We start from the raw sequence: 23,990 nt of genomic DNA, 5'->3' as shown, positions 1-23,990 counted from the left end.
ATTTTATTAGGAATATGTCCCACATTCCAAGTCAAACAGACTTCTGCAGTGATCCTCTAAAGATCATCTCTAGGCACCAGAGAAGACAGATTGAGTGCTACTTCAGCACTTCTAGGAAAAGAAGAACAATGCTGTTGCCACAGCTGGCTGTTCTATGCTAAAATACCATAGCATTTCTGAATATTCTATATAAGAACTAGAATTTGGGATTATTTTCCTTGACCTTTTAGCACATAATGACCTATTCAAACGAGCTGGTGAAGTATTCTGGCTTCCTCTATTTAAGAGGTTTGCTCCACAGGATGTCATTTTTCTGTATACACCAGGAAGGAGATGCTCCAGGGGGTGAGGTTCAGTAGGGCCTGCCTGAAGTGTTGTGCTGAAAAGAATATCCTTTCAAGCCATCTCTGTTCTTGAGCTAAGTTCAAGATTCAGAGTCTAATTGTATGAAATGGAATTGCTTTTTATTTTGGTGGAAATTTCTCTTAATGACTTTGATTTGTGGGGGAGGAAGGAATGGAAGGAACTATTGACATGTAGAATCATAGAAATATAGCAATTTGTGGATACAGCCAAAGTTCTGTCTAGTCTATTCCCCACTTCACAGCATCCACATCCATATAACTGATTTAATATTTCTGCCTAAGGGCCCAATTTTACTCAGGATGAATAGTACCTTGATCTGCAAGCAGTCGTATTGAAATCAATTTGTAGAAGTAGAACTGATCCCCATCATGGCCTTACATTCCTCTGTTAACTACTCAGGCTATTTTATTAGTGTGCTCCTCATACCAAGGACTGAATAAAAAGCCCTCCTGACACCCAGCATAAATTCCTCCTCTTTTAGCTTTAACATGAGATTGTGAATTATACCTTCCCTTTGTCATATGAACAGGTCTTGCCCTTGATATTTGCCCCCAAATTATCAAGCACTTGGAAGGGTAGAAGCATGGCTGGCCATAGAAATAGCAACTAGAAGTAATGTATGTCTGCTTTTAGATAAATGGTCCCTGTCATAAATATAAAGGGAAGGGTAAACACCTTTAAATCCCTCCTGGCCAGAGGAAAAACCCTTTCACGTGTAAAGGGTTAAGAAGCTAGGATAACCTCGCTGGCACCTGACCAAAATGACCAATGAGGAGACAAGATACTTTCAAAGCTGGAGGGGGGGAAAAATAAAGGGTTCTCTCTGTCTGTGTGATGCTTTTGCCGGGACCAGAGCAGGAATGTAGGTCAGAATTCCTGTAAAAAGTCAGTAAGCAATCTAGCTAGGTATGTGTTAGATTCTGTTTTGTTTAAATGGCTGATAAAATAAGTTGTGCTGAATGGAATGTATATTCCTGTTTTTGTACCTTTTTGTAACTTAAGGTTTTGCCTAGAGGGATTCTCCATGTTTTGAATCTGATTACCCTGTAAGGTATTTACAATCCTGATTTTACAGAGGTGATTCTTTTACTTTTTCTTCAATTAAAATTCTTCTTTTAAGAACCTGATTGCTTTTCATTGTTCTTAAATCCAAGGGTTTGGGTCTGTGTTCACCTATGCAAATTGGTGAAGATTTTTATCAAGCCTTCCCCAGGAAAGGGGGTGTAGTGCTTGGGGGGGATACTTTTGGGGGGGAAGATGTTTCCAAGTGGGCACTTCTCCTGTTCTTTCTGTAACACTTTGGTGGTGGCAGCGTTTAACCTAAGCTGGTAAGAATAAGCTTGTGGGGACCTGCATGAAAGACCCCCTATCTGTACCCTAGAGTTCAGAGTGGGGAAGGAACCTTGACAGTCCCTAATAATAAATACGAATACTTGTTTACTATTATTCAAGCCAGATTTCTTTGTGATCTGAAAGGCAAAATAGAATTGTTTAGGTATAACACACATGTGTGTGCAATGAATAAATGTATCAATTTAGTAAACATGTAAAATTGTTTTGATTTATATAGAAAATAAAAGTCTATGCCCATCAGTCTAAGTGTCTCAATATTCATTTGAAATTCAAATATCATTAATTTTAACTTCCACCAATTTCACCTAACCCCAAATCAGCAACAGAAAGGCCAAATGAAGGCTGAAACAATCCCTGCCTGCTCCCACAACTAACAACCCTCATAATTCTCCTGCTCCCCTTCTCCCCCCATGAGTTAGGGAGAACAGATGGGTTTTGCAGTGTGCTTTGAAGGCCAACAAGTTCAGCTATTTAGGGCCAAAGGCAGGGGAGTGACTTGCAAGGCAGCGGCCCTTAGCTCCCACCCTTTTATATGAAGGGGAGACCAGCTCAAGTTTAACTCATCATAACTGCAGCCATATGGCTTGAGGAGAAAAGCAATCTCTCAGGTAGGTGCGTAGTCTCGGGTCATGCAGGGTTTTGTAGGTCAAAACTAACATCTTGAACTCTGCCCAGAGTAATATATCTGCCAACTTAATATGAGGTGGATCAGCGTGGACCAATATCAACCATCATGTCCTTCCAGCAGCCTACTTCTCCCAAATGCCACAAGAACATTAGCAGCAGCTTAAGCAAACCACTGTTGGGAGTTAGGAGGAAACTTCCCTGAGGGAAAGTTAACCTATGACTGCCAACTGCTTGCACCATCCACACAGATCCCTGCTACGGGCTGCTGTCGGGAACAGGATACTGACCTAAATGGAACATGGGTCTGATTCAGTAGGGCAATTTCTATGTTATGAAAATAGGTGACAGAAAAGCAACACCTCTGCCAGGGGACTCCAGCCCTGTGGACTCAGCTTCAGAAATCTAGCCTCTAGGAGGAACAAAGCAGAAAACGTAAATTACGTAAACTGTGCCCACATATCTATTCAGGGGACACCATCACAGGGCCTAATAACATCAGCCACACTATCAGAGGCTCGTTCACCTGCACATCCACCAATGTAATATATGCCATCATGTGCCAGCAATGCCCCTCTGCCATGTACATTGGTCAAACTGGACAGTCTCTACGTAAAAGAATAAATGGACACAAATCAGATGTCAAGAATTATAACATTCATAAACCAGTCGGAGAACACTTCAATCTCTCTGGTCATGCGATTACAGACATGAAAGTTGCTATATTACAACAAAAAAACTTCAAATCCAGACTCCAGCGAGAAATTGTTGAATTGGAATTCATTTGCAAATTGGATACAATTAACTTAGGCTTGAATAGAGACTGGGAGTGGCTAAGTCATTATGCAAGGTAACCTATTTCCCCTTGTTTTTTCCTACCCCCCCCCCCCTCAGACATTCTTGTTAAACCCTGGATTTGTGCTGGAAATGGCCTACCTTGATTATCATACACATTGTAAGGAGAGTGGTCACTTTAGATAAGCTATTACTAGCAGGAGAGTGGGATTGTTTGTGTGTGTGGCAGGGGGTGGGGTGAGAAAACCTGGATTTGTGCTGGAAATGGCCCAACTTGATTATCATACACATTGTAAGGAGAGTGGTCACTTTAGATAAGCTATTACCAGCAGGAGAGTGGGGTGGGAGGAGGTATTTTTTCATGCTGTGTGTGTATATAAAAAGATCTTCTACACTTTCCACAGTATGCATCCGATGAAGTGAGCTGTAGCTCACGAAAGCTTATGCTCAAATAAATTGATTAGTCTCTAAGGTGCCACAAGTACTCCTTTTCTTTTTGCGAATACAGACTAACCCGGCTGTTACTCTGAAACCTAAATTACAGTACTGTCTCACCAGGAAATCTCAGTGGAAAATAACAGCAAAACACTGAAATTCCAAAGTAGATTCATCTGACCAATGTAAATACTCTTGCAGTACTTCCTCTGAAAACCCCAGGCTGACTTTGCAGCCTCATTCTGAACAGATCCTAGACCAGCTCACTCAGAGTGGTTTGGGATCTCACTAACATTCCCTCTTTCTGTCAGAGCTTCAAGTGCATTATAGAGAGAGTCCTGAGCTGCGTTTTATAACAAGACATGTTTGAGTGTCGATCACACCAGTGCTTTGGAAATTCAGCACTGCTTCGGGGAAATATCTTTTACTTGATGTTCTGAGGCCCTTCCTCTTAGGAAATATTCTTGCTCAATGTGGGAAGGGATGAAAGCAGAAATGCATTTTACCAAGACAGCCACAGAGTTGGCTGCCTTCTTGTCTAGCCACACTAGCCAGTGATTAAAAGCCTGGTACCAGCATTCTGGCCGGCGGTAAGTTGTCCTCCGAGCACAGGTTGCCTAAAAGCTGTTTTGGTATGACAGTGCTTTGTTTTTCTGTCTCAAGTTCAGCTTCCTCCTTTCCTTTTAATTAGCTAATCACGTTCTAATCCAATCCCCTTTCACCTCTGGTTATACATGATCAATATAAAACAGAGGACAATCAGTATATTTTTTCTTAAATCTAGCAATGCTGCACCTGACTGAATTTTAATAGGTCTTACTTATTTTAGTTTGTGCAGAGGGGGGGAAAAAATCAAGTTACTACTGAAGAAACCCAGCTCCCTGAAGAACTGCAATTGATTTGATAGGGCACTGTCAATATACATTAGTTCTGAAATCCTTGATGATAGATTGTCTACAAGTCTGGAGTAAGCAAAACAAATACACATAAAGATGTACAAGTGTCTGTCATGTTTCAGTATAAACAATTTACTGGTAAAAAAAAAAATTGTTCTTTACCAGTCCAGATAATTATTTTATATGTATAAAAGCATCAAACTAATACTTTTTAGAAGTGAAGATTTTTATTTAGCATGTTTTCTTCTTTTAAAAAGTGCAAACTTGTTAAAGATGCTTTAAGATAGACAGATAATTAAACTTCAAACACTGCTGCTAAAAACAGTCTTGCTTCTTTTGTTTAGACTTTCAAAATGCAGCAGCTTAATGCCTCTATTGTATGGAGGGGAAATATGCTAATTTGAAGCACATTTCCCATCAGAATCCCTTTCAGTCATGTCATAGCTGCAATATGAATGATGATAAAAGAGGGAAGAATGGAGAGGCCTGTATTATGAGAGCGCTGCTGTTTGTTATTATGTATTAAGAACAGGGATGAATAGAGCTGAAGGGTTCAGTCACCCATGAAGACCTATGGTCTGCTGGCTGCACAGAGATGAGCGGGTTCTCATGGGTTCAGTCTGGTCTCCTTGCCCGACTGACTCTTCTTGAAATCTTTTCTGTACAGATGCATACAACGGGCCCTCCAAGTACCTCCTTCAAGGACAGCAGTATACGCACAATTAATATATTGATTGTAGTAGGGGGAGTTATCAAAGGAACTCTAACCCAAGCCTCTAGCTTGTCAGCCAAGAAGTCATAGAAATAAAGGAGCAGTTCTTGGCCTGATTCAGAGGATGTTCGGCTATGCTTAATTCAATATTTAGAAGTCTTTATCTGTGTCCGTATAGCCCATCCCACAGCACATAAAATCTGATCTGATGTTCTGTACATGAACCCATATACACTCATCAATATGTAATTTTGACAGCTATGTGCTTCTCATAGTTACAACTCTTGTATCTTTTATGATTTTTTTTTCTAGATAAAATAAGATCATTAGAGGACACACAGTTTAATCTGCATTCACAACTATTTCCCTGTGTGATAAGAATCAGCACCCTTACTTTCCATAATACCTAATGTTAGCAGAAAGGTGACAGTAGTGTTTTCTACGGTCTTGTTTGGGCACCACGTTCCAGAACTAGCCTAATAAAGATATGCTTTCCTATCTGTTGTAAAGCTGTAAGCAAATTGCATTACTGAAGATCCAAAAGTAAAATAGTGTTTTCGAGAGCAGAATCTGCCGATCCTGCAGATATAGATTATGACAATCTCATAAATAGTCTGCATTTTAAAATCTTTATGAAATATCTTTAATAGAGATTTCTAAAGCAATATAAACAATAAATACCCCAATTCAAATATAAATAAAACTCAACCAAATACATATAGAGTTGAGTAAAAGGAAAAGGAGGACTTGTGGCACCTTAGAGACGAACCCATTTATTTGAGCATGAGCTTTCGTGAGCTACAGCTCACGAAAGCTCACGCTCAAATAAATGGGTTCGTCTCTAAGGTGCCACAAGTCCTCCTTTTCTTTTTGCGAATGCAGACGGACCCGGCTGCTCCTCTGAGACCTGCCATAGAGTTGAGTGTATTTTAGAGCTACTAGAATGTCTATAAAATGTACCTTGTGGTTGAAAAAAGTCTGTGGCCTGCCCTAAATGTTGTCCCATCGCTTCATCTTACGATATTCTGACTTTAGTGGCCTATATTGATTGGCCAAATAGATGTCCTGTTTGCATCTGAGAATCAAATTAAGTCTCATCTGTTTTTTAATTTTATATTTTAATCCATATTAGTTTTATGTAGTGTGCAAGATTTATCTGTGCATCAGTGAACTCATACAACGGAAATAGAAGGAACTTATGTCAACTACTCATAACTAAGCAATGGATCTCCTGATAATGACATTAGGGTACTTGCCTGAAATTGTGTTTAAAGCAAGAATAGGCTTACAGTTTAAGTTATTTGGGGCCTGAAGAAGCCAGAAAACAATGTTCTAATAGAATATTAATCTAACAAAAGTGTGCTTTTGCTCATATATTTCACTGTGTTGCTGCTGTCTTTTGTTTCCTGTGTATGTGACAGAAGTGCATAAAAAAAAACAACCAAACCCTTCTTTTAACCATTATCCCATTTAAATTTTTCAACTTATTTCTACCAATCAATCTTTGAACAGCTAAATCAGGCTGGATGATTTGCTCAGGAATGACAATACATATGTCACGCTACACATAGCGGCACTGGGGTATGCATAAAGAGCAAAGCCTCAGTCCCATATTGACCAGGGTACCTCTCTGAACAGACCAGAACTGTGAAGTGGCTTGGTCTGTTGCCCACTATATTTAGTCAGTGCTGTGATCCAAACAGTCCAAAATGGAGCTTAGCCAGGGAGAAGGGAGGAAGCTTATCTGTTGAAGAACATCTCTCCCTTTATACCCTTTTCCTCCTCAGACTCCCCCCCCCCCCCAAAAAAAAAAAAAAAGAAAAGAAAAGAGAAGAAAACGGTGGGAGTCAGGAGGGATAATGAATAATACTGAAAGAAATCTAAGGGAGGTGATAAAGACCAAATTGGGCATGAGTTTACAATAAATACCACTGAGAGCAAAAATGCCCAGTGCAGTTTTGAACTGCATATGTAGAGGCATCAAGTCACAGAGCAGGTGTGTAACAATCCCTTTCTATGCAACTGGCAAGAGAACACCAGGAATAGTGCCTTTAATCCTTGGAAACTCCAGTGCCAGAAAGACATTGACAAATTAGATGGAGTTCAGAGAACCTAATCATAATCCAAAGGTAGGAGGGGATTCATTTATGATGAAACATTAAATGAAAAAAATATTCTATTTTAAATCATGACAAAGTGCAGACATAGTGGCTTGCAAGTGTTTTAAATGAGTAAACACCAAGTTTGGAAGAAACTATTTAGTTAAGTATAATTAGGAGTAATGGGATGGAAAAGAAAAACATATGCTGAACTTCAGTGAAATCTCCCTGCTGGTGAGGGCTGTGGAATAGTCTCCAAGCAAATTGAGTGCCCCAAGTCCTGAGGCTTTCAATAAAGTAAACAAAGTGCTAGAAATATATAGTGTAGGGACCTGTACTGCCCTGGCAAAGGAATTTTTAGATAGCCTATCAGAGAATTGTGAATGATGACTGCTACCCTGTCCTTAACTCACCACGTAGTGCTTTTGTCTTGAAGCTTATTTTGTAGGTGAGATCACCCACTGCTCTGATTTTCAGCAAAAGCTAGACATGACATGTTCCAGACATAATTCCAAATTTCCTATCTTTAGTCAGGTTAAGTTACTCAATATTATAAGATAGGGTCTTTCTTTAATTATTTTGAGTTCCCCAAGTGCACACTTAACTTTTTATGTGTGCAGCTGCTTGTATGTAAGTGAAAGAACAGTTAAACACTTCAGCAACCATTGTTTGTTGCCCATGAACAGCATTCTCAAGGGCATTGTGAAGTGCAGAAAGAACCGTTACTTTATACGTGACTAGGATTCCAATAGGTGCAGTGCTCCAGCTCAGAAGAGGGGCTTGGAAAAGATGCATTTGTTCAAGTTGCCTGGCACATATTTAGATGAGTTAATTGGGAACCCTCAAAGTAGAACTTGTTAATGTCCTGCAGTCTTCTTAATGAGGAAATCTGTACTTTCAGAGAATATGGTAATTAATTGGGAACCCTTTAGTCAGTATCTCAGCTGAGGATTTCATGATTAAATATCTTGTTCACAAATTGAAAATACATTTATAATTTAACAGGTGACCTACAGTTGCCTTGGGTAACCCTGATCTTTCTCACCTGTGGTTTAATCTCATTGAAATAATGGCTGACTCACAAGGTGTTAAAACCAATGTTTAAATATCAGTTTCAACACCTTGTTCCCAACCATTTATTTCAACACTTTTTCTGATGTCAGCATTTTGGCTGAGATGGGGGGGAGGGGCGAGGATTAAGCTGCTGCTGTATAAATTGCCAATATTTCCTGGCTGAAATTCTGGATCTGTTGAAGTCAAATAGTAGTTTTGCCATTGACTTCAGTGGGGCTAGGATTTCACCCCCGATGTTTTAGGTGAGGTGTTGATGTGCACTTGTTCAGGAATGGCTTCTTGCAACAAACTTGTGGCTCTCTTGTTTTGGTGGCATCGTCAAACTCAGGAAAAGTATGTAAAACTACACATCTCTTTCAGAAAGATGGCAGGGCGGTTAAAACACTGAACTGGATGTCAGCAAACTTGGGAAGTATTTTTGGCTCTACTACAGGATTCCTATATGGCCACGGGTGGACAACTCACTTAATAATGCCTCATTTTCTAATGGCTCTATAAATTACAGATTTTTCCTTTCTTTTCAGTTCTGGTGTCACTGATGTAATTCTACAGTCTGAAGAAAAAAGCCATGTGTGTTTCTTTAAAATTCCGTTTGATTGCAGCATGAGATTCAAGCAGTATCTTTTTCTCTGGGTTCTAGTGGCATATAGTAAAAATCACATTTTGTTCTTGTGATTTGTTCCCAAAAACCCTACATAACATTCAATGCTTTTGGACTGCACTTCACATTTTCAAAGCAATGTGTAAAAAAATTGAGAATTAACTGGGTTTAAAAACATACCATTGGGATGTAAAGTTGGATGAAGTTTTTCTTTTTCTCTATATATTTGATATATAAAAAATAAAATTTTATTTTTAGATGACCTCTTGTTTACAAAGTATCTCAAATACTGAAAAATAAGAAAGCTTTTACAAATTTGAGGCCAGTAACTCTTGGAAATCAAGCCAAATTCTTTTTCTTTCTGGTCCACGCAGTGGTGGATTAGCCACTGGGCCAACGGAGCCCATGCCTAGGGGCCCAGGCCAATTGGAGGCTCTGGAAAAATGGGTGCCTCTACACCACGACCCTGCTCTGCCCGCCCAGCACTCCTGTTGGGAAGTTGGGCAAGCCCCTACGTCCCAACCCCATTTCCCCGGCAGGAGCGCCGTGGGGGAACTGCAGGTGGAAGGGGTGGCGAGGGGCCCCACTTACTCTGGCCCAGGATGCCACAAAAGTATCGTCTGCCTCTGGCCACCCCGTACAACCTAATTTGAAGTGTTGGATAATGGAAATAATCCTATTCAACTCCAAAAGATGGAGGCATCCCTCAAACAGTCCTGGGTTTCATTGCAATGGTAAAGCAAAGAATGATGTTTTTTGAGGTGAGATTTGGAGAGAGTGGCACTGGTTCAGACTGAGAAAGCGCCAGATGGATGAAGCAGCAAGGCATAAAGTGCAATGCCCCTACCTCCCAGGCTGTAGAGAGTCACAGGCGGGGAATAGATAAATCAATACTGGAGGCCTGGAAAAAGTGACAGGAGACTATAGGTAAATGGGAGTGCAGAAAAGGGAGGTGAGGCAAGTCAGTGGAGAGTTTTGAGAATAGAAGGGTGGGTAAAAGGTGAGACAGGATGGGAGAGAACAAGCTTTTTCATTTCTAATAGGTAAGATTCTGTTTGGTCATTCCCTGCCAAATCTGGAAGCACTCTTTTTAATAGATCTCAACTGTTTTGTCTAGTATTCTTTTACATGACCGGTGATGGGCTTTTGCCACTTCCTGCTAGCAGACTGTGGAGTCTTGCCCATGGTATTCAATCTATAATTTTATACTATAACACAATTTTCCTTGGCACAGATTTCATCCCATTTCTCTCACCCTCATAGATCAAGTAAGGAAAGATTCCTTTCCCTCTTGGGTATTTGCAAACTTCAAATACAGAGCAGCTGTGGGTATCTGGAGGTTTGAGAGAGAGACAAACTCTATTACTGGTTGTGGAACAATTTTGATATAAATAGGTCTTTTCTCTGTCCCTGCCCCCTCATCTATAATTTATGGTGTCATACAGTAAACAACATAACATGTGAAAGTGAATGTGGTATAAACACCTAAGGAGATGCTTCAGCAGATCCAGAATTAAGTACAGATGACAATTTTCTGAGGTGGCCAGACAGATTTAGACATGAAAGATGTTAGAGGACAGAGTTCACAGTCAAGGATGATTCCAATTTATTTAGCTTTAGGCGCAAAGTTAAAGTCTAAGATGAGAGTGAAGACAAAGGACTTTAGTCTTGTATCAGCTCCAAGCTATGCTGCAGCATCCTACTGCTGGATGTTTCATAATCAAAGCAGAGAAATAGAGGGATCCGCAAGTGAGTCAGGAGTGCATCTGCATAGATGTAATGTCAAAGCTAGCAGGGAGATATCCCAGGAGAGGGATGCAAAGAACTGAATCTTGCAGTATTTAAAACAAGAATGAGTGAAGTGGGATGGGGTTGGCTAAGTGAAGACCCCAAGAAGTGATTTGAAATATGAGTTAAACCCCAGAGAAGAATGCTAGAAATGCATCTTAGTGAGGCACTGGAAAAAAATATAGTGTTGAAATATGCACTTAAGTTGTGAACAGATGAGAATCTACAGGGGATATGGCAAGGTAAGTATTGTGCAAATAAGATGTTAAAATCTACAGTGTATTTGAACTCAAAGGTTGAATCAACTCCCATCCTGGGGTATTGACTCCAGATGATGGAGCTGAATATGAAGTGGGAGTGCATTTTGGTGAAAAAAAATAGACTGAAGTATGGCATTTGGTCACATAGCTTGGATACCTTCATTCAGCTGAGAATTGGAAACTGCTGTAGGTGCTCTAGGGATACTGATAAATGTGCCCAAATCTTTATCCCCTAAAGGGAAAGGAGGAAGTATATGTAATGTGTGTTAAGCAGTGCCTATAGTATGTTTGCTTGATTTGCAAAGATTTTATAGTTATGTAGCCAGCAGATAGTATTAATTGGATAACTAGGCAGTTGAACCTATGTTTAAATATGAGACTTGAAAACCTTCAAAAGCAGCCGTGTCTTCCACTTCTAGGACTACAAACATGGCCATTGAATGTTCATTGAGTATAGCTGGAGGAGAAGTCTACGAAGATGTAAAAGGACAGCACTGTAAATTGTCAGTGGTTAAATAAAACGTATTTCTGGTAGGGAGGTTGTGTGCTAAGCTTGGCAGGATCTATTTCACAGGTCAGTTGTCATTCCATGAGGTTCTGCGTTAGCTCTCGTGAATGTATAGGTGTGGAAATATAACTGCTTTGTTTTTCACTAGCTCTTAGTGTGTGTTTGTTTTCAAGGGAAGGAAAGTTGTGGGGTATAGGGCTATATTTGTTAAATATGTCATAGAATTTAGAGACCTACTAGAGCAATCAAATACATTTTACTGCCAGGGAATCACTCACTGTTACCTACAAAACTGTTACCTACAGATTAGTCCACCCCAGTTTTAAAAGTCCCCTGTGATGGGGATTCCACTGCTTGCTTTGGCAGACTGTTCCATGTCAGGAAATATGCCTGATATTCAGCCAAGTTTTTCCTTTCTAAATTTCAACAGTTACATCCTCTTCTATTATGCTAAATAATTTTCCTTCCTTCTTGCTATTGGGAGGTTGTTTTCCTGTCCCCATTCACTTAGCCAAGCTGTATATTTTTAGCTCTTGATAATCTTTCCTTATTATCTATTCACTACAATAATTTTTGTAGCTGTTGCATGAGCTCCCTCCAATTTGTCAACATATTTCTGGTAAGCAGATGCCCAGAACAGAACAGATTTTAGGAGTGGCCAAGCCAGAGCTATCTATCGAAGGGCTATAGCTTCTGTGTTGATGTATGCACCCCAACATTTTATTGGCTTTTTTTTTTTTTACAGCTTTGTCACCTTTTTCCAGTACTACTGTTCCCCACATTTCTCCCTCCAGTTGATATTTGTAGTTTGAATTACTGTATTTTTCCACAGAGTTTAGGTTTTTATTTCAAGATGAACCTTTTTTAGAGTTTCTATCCACAATTTTCACCTCTGAAAGTCTTTGGATTATTCTACTATCCTAGCTAATGTTCTTAATGCCTTCCAGTTCAGTTTAATCTGTGAATTTCATTAATGTGCTGTTTACTCCTTTTTCTAAATGAATATTATTAAATAAGACTGTCCCTAATGCAGACCATTGCAGGGCGTGCCCCCCCCCTTCCCCAGTACCACACCTCTCCTCAACTTGTTACTTTGGTATGAGGAAACAGTCTGAAGGGCTACAAACAAAGGGTCACGATAACTGGTAGAGTTTATATTCAAGCCATTTTGACTCCATTTTGAGAATAGGGTTTTGTGAGACATTGTACCAAAGGCTTAACCATAGTAAAATACAAATATATTAAATCTACTGCTTTACTTTGTCCACAGATTTTTAATACTATTAAGAAAGCAGTTAGGTTAGGTGGTACCCAAACTTTCTGAATCCATACTACTAATTGGTTATAAGAAAAGGAGTACTTGTGGCACCTTAGAGACTAACCAATTTATTTGAGCATGAGCTTTTGTGAGCTACAGCTCACTTCATCAGATGTTTACCGTGGAAACTGCAGCAGACTTTATATACACACAGAAATCATGAAACAATACCTCCTCCCACCCCACTGTCCTGCTGGTAATAGCTTATAAGGAGGAGGTATTGTTTCATGATTTCTGTGTGTATATAAAGTCTGCTGCAGTTTCCACGGTAAACATCTGATGAAGTGAGCTGTAGCTCACGAAAGCTCATGCTCAAATAAATTGGTTAGTCTCTAAGGTGCCACAAGTACTCCTTTTCTTTTTGCGAATACAGACTAACACGGCTGTTCCTCTGAAACCTAATTGGTTATGGTTCTCTTATCTGTAGTGGCCAAATCCTGCTGGCTTTCGTCATGAAAGTAGTCCCATTGGCCAAATTTTCAAACCTGGGTGTCTAAATCTTAGGATTTTATACTACTACCTATCACATTAGCATCCAAGTATAAAATCAATAACAACAGCTAATCCTTAGTGACTTCATGAAGTCTTTGGCTTTCCTCTCCTTTTGGCTCCTAAATATATATTTAGCCATCTCAAAAATGTGGCCTTTGAAAGTCAGGTCTGTTACATGTAAGAGACTAAATATGGATAGACGAGTGAACTGTAGACACCTAGGTTTAAAAAATTATGGCATTTAAGTGTAATGGGAATTTTATTGAAACGATAAGTAAGTAGGATAAGTAAGGGCAGTAGGATTTGGACCAAGATGTTAAAGGACTGATTTCTCTCATTATTTTATGATCAATAGAACTTACTAGGATCAGTCTTGTTTATCAACAGTCATTGGGTATCTGCCTACTTCTGACTTTTTTTTAAATAGCTGAGAATTTTCATTGTGATGAGCTAAATTCACCAGCTAATCCCTTATTACTCGAGGATACTTATTGTCCAAACTAAGGTCCCAATACTGCTCTATCCACAGAAGTCCAGGATTGGAGACTCAGTCATTTTATCATCTATCTATCGATATAGATATAATAGATAATAATAGATATAATACACACACATTTTAAAGTATTCTGCATGTTATGTAGAGTATTAAAATACAATTTTATTATTTTTCTCATAATCATTCATTACTGATATCACTAGTTAGCAAATATGAGACGATGATATCACTTGGAATTTTGTTTTTCAAACAGTTCAGCATGTCAAAGGAATTGGAGGCAAATTTTTAAAGCATCTCACCAGTATGTGATAGCTATGAAGCTAAAACTAACTACTGTGCTTTGAACATATCGCACCCTATGAAAATTGTCATCAGTTATAAATAAACACTATGTCAGAGAGTTTACACCAACTTTAGATAACTTGGGGCAAAAAACATGCACAGGGTTTGGATGAAATTTAGGTTGTTGAAACTTCACATCGGTTTATATATCAAGAGAAACCCAAAATAAAACCATACGTTAAATTGCATGTACATTTGTTCTTTCTTTTAAAAGAATGTATGCTTGTATTATCTGCTTACTTTAAAACTAGCCACTTTGAATATATATTGCAGTCCTGTGTGATACAGAGTCTCAGGATTTAGCCTTCAAAAATCCAAACAGTGTATTTCAGCTTCAAACGTTCTTTGGGAAAAGTGTGAAAATTCTCTTTGTTGTAGCTCTCTAAAGCCTTTGTAGAAATGGCGGAGTGTGTCCATCTACTTAAAGCTTATAATGAATTTTCTATAACTTATCACAGATCTCCTTATCCTTTATGAATGTGAACTAGATTGTTACTGACATGAATAGAGGCAGCCAGTGTTCAAAAAGAATAGGCACCTGCTAACAAAATTATGTTTTTAATATACCTACATATCTTTAAGTATAGTTATTTATATTTATATAATATATTTTTAATTTGTGTAATTGCAATGCTTCACTTTGACCAAGAAAAATAATTACAGATATTTTAAAATAAATTAGTTCAAAAAATAGGGAGTTATATTTTGTACTAACTGGTTATCCACTGGGACCTATTCTGCAGTGTTCTCACGTACTTAACTCTATCGCTTTAACTCTTAGTGTCGTGCTGTAGGCTTAGGGCTGTGTTTCAGCAGCAGAATCCTCCATTCATCCCTCTCCTCTTCTCCCCCCCTCCCCCCACTCATTTTTAATTTCATTTTGAGCTGCAAATAAAATGTCACTCTATTGAACTCCTGGAGCATAATCATGTGACTCTCCCAGCATTGGTTATCTCAATCAACCCAGTCCTTATGACTGTGGTTATCTGGATTTCAGTCTCTCGAGATCATTTTTGTCAGGCTTTTTAAAACTCTTCTGATGAGGGAAGGAGTAGATTCTTCATTCTAAAAATTCTTTGTGGCTGTCCGGGTAACAGTGCCCTTCACCACAGTGGTGGAGATAGCTAGTGTTTGCATACAACCTTATAATCTCCCTGGAGGACAGTGCATTCTGAAAAAGACCTACCTCATTTTGAGAAGAGTTGGGGGCTTGGGCTTAGGCTTTTGGTTACAGTGGTCTTGAACATGTATGTACAGTAATAGTACCGATGGTAGCAGAGGAGAAAGCAGTGTTTGTTCCATCTGCAGTGCTTGCTAATAAAGGGAAAGAAGTGGAGGAGAATTAGGAAATGACTGAAGTAAGATGATAAACTGTGACTTAAAACCCATCACATCTTTCAGCAAGCTGGAAAACAGGAGGGAGTGGGAGAGAACTTCACGCTTTGCTGCATCACTTAAATCTTTAGAGGATGATTCAGTAGCTAGAATTAATAATTTAATTAGTTTAGGTAGCTTTAAATAGTTAGATTGATGGCTCTTGAAGACATTAGTTCAAGTTCTTGAGTAGTTAATATGTTCTTCTAGTGTTATGTATTTCTTCACTACTTGGACATAGGAGGGGCGATCCTTGGAAGAAAAGGGGGTGGTCTCCACTGCCTGCTAGTTAATAACTTGTTAATAACACATCTGTTCTAAAGTCCTGAACTCATTCAAGAAAAACTACTTACGAACCAGGAAACATTCAACTTTCAACAAATAGGTCTCACTTAAATTGACCGGAGGTTCTATAGCGGTTTACATCTGAAGGCAATAGAGATAAGTGGGTCAGCCAAAAACATTAAAAAACAAAACAAAACCCAAAGATGATCATTGTATCTTGGGAAGTATGCCACACATCATAAACCCATAAAAATTGCATCAATTTGGATTTATTTCCATGCTCTGCGGGGGAAGAAATGAAGTAGCAGTCTTCCAAATAGGACAGTATAAGCCAAATACATTAAGAAAATTGAACTAAATATGGCACTGCAATTATCAGAAACACTATCAGTCTATTGATAAATTGCAAGCTGCAGTGATTTTACTTGTGGAAACAAATAGCTGCCTTTCCATTTTGACTTGTTACTTTCTGGCACTTCAATGAAACTTGGAGATGTCTTTCTTTTAGCGTCATTGTCTTGTATTTTTGTTTTCGCTGATGTCAGATGCAAAAATGCCCCCAAATAAAGTTTTATTTGTTTACAAGGATCACTAGACCAAAATTTAATTCTGTTCTGTATAGGTTCTTATCACCATAGTATCTGAGCATAATATCACCACCCTCATCACCATAGCATCTGAGTGCTTTCATGTGTCAAAAGTGGGTTGTTCTTTTTGTCATCCTTTCCCCAGGAGGAGAATTGTTTGTTACACAGCTTTGGGTTAGCCTCCTAAAAAGCTCTGTCTCCTATACAGATGAATTTTACTTTGAAGGTAGAAAGTACCTTTGTGCTAGAGCAGCAGAGCTGTTAACCATGGGTCTTATTCTAGAGTTTTAGGTGAGCTTTTAGGTATCGTATCCAGCATATTGTAGACCAGTTGGAAGGTAATAAAGTGGTGGCGAACTGAGGTCATTGTTCACAGGAGGGACAGAGTCTCTTAATTAACCGAAGATGGTAGAAAGCATTATTTGCAGATGCTGCTATTGAGAGCTTAGTGTCAGTGAGGAATCCAGGAGTATTCTCAAACTGTGGACTGAATTGACCAATTGTGGGTGTGTTCCTTATAATCAAAGGAGACTGCAGCATGTCTGCAGACTCTTCAGAGTGCTTTTCTCTGCCCACCATCTTGCTGCAATTAAATATAAGGAACATGCAGGATATGGGACTTATCGAGTATGGTGTTGAGCCCCCTCAGAAACCACTAAAGTCAGCTGATACCTTATTGCCTTTCAGGATCAGCCCCAGGGCCAAAATTTTGAAATTGGTTAAATCACTGACGTCCATTATCTCTGTGGATGTACTTTAATTCTCATCTTTAATTGCTTAAGATTCAGCGAAGCACTTTAAAATCACTCAGGTGCATCCCTTTTCAGGACGGCGCTTAAATACATGCTTAACTTCTTCCCTGAAAAGGGTTGCTCCCCTGAATCAGGGCCTCATGTTAGGCACCCATTTGAAAATTATGGACTGTATGCTTGCTTACCCAGTTTTATTTTAAAAACTATTATATTGTACTTCTGTTCATTTGTGTTCACATTTGTATTGTGATCTTTGCTAGCCAGAGAAGGAAAGGATTTTAAATTCTGCTTTAAGCTGTCTGTGTATGTTATGTGGACACAGATACATCCATACACAATTGTTTGTTGTCCTTTGGTTTGTGCTGTATGAGAGCCAAACCTCACTTGCTTCTTAAAGTCAGCAGAAGATAAACTGGAGGCGGTGTGCACATTGTGTTTATGTTCTCTGCAAGAGCAGAGGGCATATGGAATAAATCAAAATGTGAAGCATAATAATAGGGTCCCATGGGAAAGAGAGCCTTGTGATTGTGTGATGACTCTCCTTAGAGAAGCAATAGGGGAGCTAGTTTCATAGCTGAGTCATGCGACAGGAGGGGGGGGCTTCTTTCATTCTCACATGCATCCCCACTTGATGTCACAACTCCATTCTTTGCTGAGAGAATTGATCAACATTCATTGGGAGCCTCTGGAGAAAGAGAGGGAAGGGGAAAGAGAGAGCAAGCAAGGAGAAAAGGTGGTTAGCCGATTCTTCCAATCCCAGCTACATAGAAGTTGGGACACAATCGGACACAGAATAGCTATTTGTAACTGGGGTCCTTGATGACGTATGGCTGACTGTTTCCTGGCACAAATCTTTATGGACCAGTAAGCAGAGCGAAATTGAAGCTGACAAGACTTTTTGCATTTTGGAAAGGACTGTAATCTACTGTAGTGAAGAACAGAGCCACTCAATCACTGCTGCTGTAAATAAGAGACAGAAGGGAGTAAGAAAGAAAGAAGAGAAAAAGATTTTGTTGGGAGGAGGGGGGAGAAAGCATTTTTGGTGGATGGTATGAAGCCAGCCATGGAAACTGCAGCAGAGGAAAATACAGAACAAAGACAAGAGAAAAAAGGTACCCAGAGGTCTAACAATAGCCTGTTTAAATCTTTTCATTGAGGGTACTTAAAGAGGTTAGACCGTTTTTGTCACTCTTTTTAGAACAGCTCTTAAACAATCATTATTGCATCTTTCTAGCTTTCAGGGTTTTTTTTTCCCTGTAAGCCTTGACAGCAAATTAATAGAGCAGGAATCTTTCCCGCTGTATATGTTCTCGCTGTGAACCTTCTCCAACCCCATTAAAATGGTGTGTTTTTGCAAAAGAAGCCTTGTTATTGCTCCTTCTTTGATTAGTTTTGGTAAATTAGTTTAGAGAGAAAATGTGTGTAGGGTCCTGAGAGCCATAATCAGAAATTTTCACTGAGACTAGTCATGTAGCAGTGCTTTAGTGTTGGGCAATGCAGTGTGGGAGACCTAGGTTACAGGAACATGTAGCTTTCTGCCTGTTTAGAATGACATCCCTAGCTTCCTTGATGCAGTAGATTGGTGCCAGATAGCAGACTAATTCCTTTTCATCTTCTACATTTTACTCCATAGACTTTTGTTTCCCTATGGTAGGAAAAAGGTGAATAGTGCACTGAGTGAAGCAACATTGAAGTCCCAGCGTGTGTGTGTGTATGTGTCATCCAGAATTGCTCCTTGATGGGGAGAAGAGTTCCAAATGTATTATTCTGAGATAAGAAAATGGCAGTGTGGTAGGAGAGAGACTTAATTTAATCTGAGTGCTCCAGGTGATTGATTGATCTAAAGTCCAGCACTTCACAGGATAAATTCCACCACTGAAGGACTGTTACATTTTGGAATCAGACTGCCATATAATTCATGTCATTCAGTATAGCGGGCTATTGTACAAAGAGGTACAATAAATTCTGCTGAGTGAAACATCTCTAACAAAAATTATCTTAAGTTTTTTCTTGTGAACTCCTGACAATACCTAGATAATGAGATCTCCTCAGGAACCTGTTGCGTGTATTATTTCTTAGCAGTTGAACCAGTTGATATATTATAATAGCTAATTTATATCACTAGATTTTAGGGGGTTTTCATATAAAAAAGCATTTAATTATATACATAGTGAAAACCTTTGATACCAGAGTTTGAAAAATATTTTGTTTCCCTGATTTGAAGTTTTGTTTTTCTTTTCTAGTCTGTCTAATTCAAAACCAGCATCAATTTCAACAAAATGAAATTTGGCAAGTGATTAGACCATAGAAAAACATAATCCCCTAGGGATTTTCCAAAAAAGAGTTACAATGCCAAGAGATTAAACTTTGAAAGCCATTAACATGCATGGGCAGCAACAAACTTCACTGGCAATTTTGAATGCATATTAATGTACAAAATATAAATCCTAAATACTTTGATTAAAAGAGCCATCTCAGTCATTTAGATAATTTTTAAAAGGTCTAAAGTTTTCCTTTCCACGAGGTAAATAATATATATTTTAAATAGTCTAAGTATATATAATATTTACCAACTCTCAAAAAGTTTTCCATATATTGTACATCACAAATAACGTCCCTTGCAGACCCATTAATGATTAGATGATAATTTTCATCCTTGCCTAAATCCCCAAACACAGCATGTAGAGAATGTTCATTATTTTAAACAAGTTATCAAAGTTAAGGCTGATATGCATGACGAATGACAGACTCTCTTGTTTTCATAAAGGGGCAAGCAGAAGGGACTTGGAACCTTAATTTTACCACTATTTTCTGGCTTTCCTGTATCTAGTTTGACACACTGAACATGATATTTAAATGCATTTAGTATTTTTATGACTTTTTTATTCTTGCCTACTTCATCATTTATGAAAGTAACATACAGCCTTACAGACACTGTGAAGTTGTATCTTCATTCAGTTCAACATTGCCTTTCATAAATTCAAACAGTATACTATGCATGGCAATAAAATATGAAGAATAGAACTGGTTGCCTCTTCTCAATTTAAACAATGAAATAAAATAATCCTCCAGATTAATTTGCCTATTCCTTTCTACAAGTACTCAGTGAGGAAGGGCACTGAGTTTTGTTTTGAGATTTTTGGGCCAGGTTGTCAGAAGGGTTCGGCCGCTATTTAGGCACCTAAATGAAGAGGCAGGATTTTCATGAGAGCCCAGCACCTGGGGTAACTCACACCAAGAACCAGACATGCCAAACCTGTGGGGAAAAAACACAGAAATTGAGCTTGTTTTTGGCTTAATTGTCTTGTGAGTTGCTTGTTTGGCTTGTAGCTTGTTGCTTCTTTTTTTTTTCTTCTTCTTTTTTTTGATCGGCTCCCGGCAAGCATGGTCAAGGGGCAAGCAAGGGCAAGGGGGGGAGGAGAGAGTGTCAGGGGTGCACAACAGGCCCACCATAGTCCCAGACTGCACACCGGGGGGATCTAGTCACATAGAGTGTTGGGGTTCTTAGGGATTGGCTTGTTTTGGCCTGGTTTTGAAATGGGATTAGCTTGAGTTTTGGCTTATTGTGAAAGTCGGGGTGCCTATTTACCATGTGAAAATTGGCAACTGTGCTGAGAACGTTGCTGGGCATTCTTGAAAATCCTGCAATTTCATGTAGGTGCCTAAATAGGAACTGAGCCTTTTGGAATATCTTGCCATTTACTCCAGTGCCAAAAACTGGAGCTATTAGATTCTGAGATCTTTTGAGCGTGTGAATACCCTTCAGTGTTTTCTTTTAAAATATCACAATTTTTTGTAATAAAACCTTACTTTCAGAAATAAATTGCCAACTTAAATTAAATAAAATAAGCCAGACATGCTGGGGTTTGTTTTTATTTCTTATTGCTCTTTAACAATAGGAACTGTGATTGTGTTAACACACCATATATATTGAATAAGAAAAGATCCTAACCATTCATCTCCCTTTAGATCTCCAAGTTCATGTACAGTGTCATGTGCCTACACACAAACTGTGGAGAAAACAAACATTTAATTTGAAGTGGATATAACACAGTAGGAAAAATGTCCATTTTCACTATTAATGATGGTCTAAATTTCTATGGATTTTTAAATCAAAGGATCTCAAAGTGCATTTACAAAAACAATAGCAATACAAACATTTATTAACTTTAACTTATGTATGACAGTATAGCATATAGTATACTTCAGCCACCCTTGCCTCTGTAGAAAACGTTGCACAATAACATTGTATAACAGTGCAGGACAACAAGTGAAGGTGTAGTTTACTTACAGTATCTACACATGTATGCAACTTGCTATGGAATACGTGCAATTCACATGTTTTCTCAAACTATGGTAAATATAATGCGGCAGATGCTTAGCTGGTGTAAACAGCAATAGTTCCATTGACTTTAGTGCAGCTACAACAATTTACACCAGCTGAGGATCTGCCCCAAAGTGTTTAAAAATATTTAGTTATTTGGGAATGACTGTGCAAATTACATCTTTCTTACGTTACGAATACATTCGAAAATTGCAAGTAAATTAATTCAGGGTTCATATTAAATAATAAAAGTATTCCCCCTTCAGGCAATGATACATAGTCCAGCTGTTGGATTTGCAACATCCTTCACAGAGCTATTTCTCTCAAGATAGACAAGAATGACAGCTGCCCTGATTTTTTAATTGGAAGCTGAACAACGCCCTTGTTCACAGAGTATTGCTTAGTCTACATATCCACAGCTCTTATCAGAGAGAAACACCATGAGCAGAGCTCATGTAAATGTTGAGCAGATATTTACAGAGCTACAGAACAGACTGAATGCACTTAAAGATGAGGGTTTACAAATTATTACAAATGACACAGTTTATCTTGTAGGCATTAAATTAAATCAAAACGTGAGGACTAGGTAGGTAGATTCACTGAGCTGGAATAAATGGGCAAAATGAAATGCCGTTTTGTATCAGCAGTGGAGGAGAATACATCCAGATACATATTAAGAGAGACAAGAAGTTTGCTTTTTTCATGCAACAGTGAAAAATATTACTCTTAAGTTGTAAAAGTGCCAAAAAATTGCTGTGAATAACCATAATAAATTAGGCATGAAGGTCTCGTAAAAAGCAACTCCTGAGAAATAGTTTTATTGTATTAGACTAATGCATAAAAAGCTCCACTTGTATATGCTGTATTATAAAAGTAGATGGAAAAATCTGAGCAGTTGTGCTGGAAATTCATGTTGATTGTAGGTTAGAAGGGAGCACTTAATCAGTGAAAATGGAGTTCATAATTAAGAATTGTTGTGAGAGATTTCAAACAAAGAGTTTTGTTATTCATGATTATATATTAGCCTAAAACAATACAATTACATGTCAATTTTTATAACGTTTTTATACCAACTTTTTAAAAAGTGTGAATTTGCAAAATGTGTGTAGTTTAAAACCAAAACAATTAAGTATCATTAGAGAGATAGGGTGGGTGAGGTAGTATCTTTTATTCGACCAACTTCTGTTTATCCAATAAATGGAGATGAATGGTTAGGGTCTTTTCTTGTTCAATATTTATGGTGTGTTAACACAAATCAAGTTCCTATTGTTACAGAGTGGTGTAAGCTTGAAATCTTGTTTCTCTCACCAATAGAAGTTGGTTCAATAACAGATATCACCTCACCCACCTTTGTCTTCTAATATCCTGGGACTGACACGGCTATACTACTGCATACAATAAGTATAATTGACTTCTTAATGTTAAAGGTTAATTTCATTTTGAGGGAAGCCCTTGATTGTATAAACATTAGGCATTTAGTGACTTGATGGATATGAAGATTGTGGCTCAGATACCTTGATCCCACAAATGAGAATATGCCAAGATCACTCGAAGAAGAATTGAAGATTACTCACCTGAAATTTAAATTTTTCAAGATGAGCCTTTGCATATTCTCACATGTAGGATCAAGGCACCACAAGTGGGAATGTGCAGAAGCCCATCAAAGAAGAGATGCTTTTTCTTTTTAGGTTGTTTGAATAACACAATAACCCATCTTCTTCTTGTACAAATTATACTTATTAGCCAAAGTTTTCAAAGCTAGGCCTCAATTGTTAGGCTCCCAAATCCATATTTCAAAGGTGTTGAGCTGCTCTAGTTCTCTTTGACTTCAGTGGGATTTGCTGGTGCTCATTCCTCCTGAACAATGCCAGTTAAATAGAAGTGCCTAACTATAAATCTAGAAGTGAAACATTTTGGAGTCTAGCCTAGAAAATCTTGGTGTTTATATATGATAGGGATAATAATGTGTCAAACCTAGTGATTCAGGTTTTAATTAGTAGGATTTGGTTTCTGACTAAAAAGTGAATATCTTAAAAAGAGTGTATCCCCAGTAGTTTGCCCAAATGATCATGATAAGGAAGACTTAGACATATGTGATACAGAATATGGTAAAACCAGAAAGATTTCCAGATTGCACTGTACATGCACAATAGGCACGATATGGCACCATATAGAGCATTGTCATGGAATCAGAGTAAACGTGGAAAAGGACCAACTATGTCATCTACAGTAATCCTTAATCCTTCCCCTTACCTGGCTAGTCTTGCTCCCAATATTATAGTCACTGGCTAATTGTTGAATGGAGTTTTCACCACTTCCCTTGAGGAGACTCTTCATAATCTCCTTTAGGAAATAACGATCAGATTACATTTTCTGTGATTAATTAGTCCAAATCAAGACTACATGGCCCATTTTAACCCTCCCCCACCCACATCCACCCCATCTCTCTCACGCATTTTTTATTAGAAGACCACAGATGGTTCTTTCACTGATGTATAAACAACAAAGA

General features: G+C 38.5%; 1 protein-coding gene across 12 annotated transcripts in view; it reads left to right on the top strand.

The window, feature by feature from the left end:
- The window catches only part of GPM6B (glycoprotein M6B), a 132,347-nt gene that overhangs the window by 78,065 nt on the left and 30,292 nt on the right, over positions 1–23,990 (top strand). The window contains exon 1 of one of the 12 annotated variants that reach the window (XM_048861113.2): positions 17,777–18,269. The exons of 9 other annotated variants lie outside the window; for them this stretch is intronic. In XM_048861113.2, the coding sequence (XP_048717070.1) occupies positions 18,209–18,269 (61 nt within the window). In that variant the 5' untranslated portion in view covers positions 17,777–18,208. Of the gene's footprint in view, positions 1–17,776; positions 18,270–23,990 lie in introns of those variants that run through there. 2 more of the 12 variants (XM_048861138.2, XM_048861165.2) reach the window with 2 other exon arrangements.

The sequence above is a fragment of the Caretta caretta genome, chromosome 1 (genome assembly GCF_965140235.1).
Source record: "Caretta caretta isolate rCarCar2 chromosome 1, rCarCar1.hap1, whole genome shotgun sequence".
Classification (NCBI taxonomy): domain Eukaryota; kingdom Metazoa; phylum Chordata; order Testudines; family Cheloniidae; genus Caretta; species Caretta caretta.
Note: the sequence above shows the minus strand (reverse complement) of the source record. Positions and strands in the feature narration are given on the sequence as shown.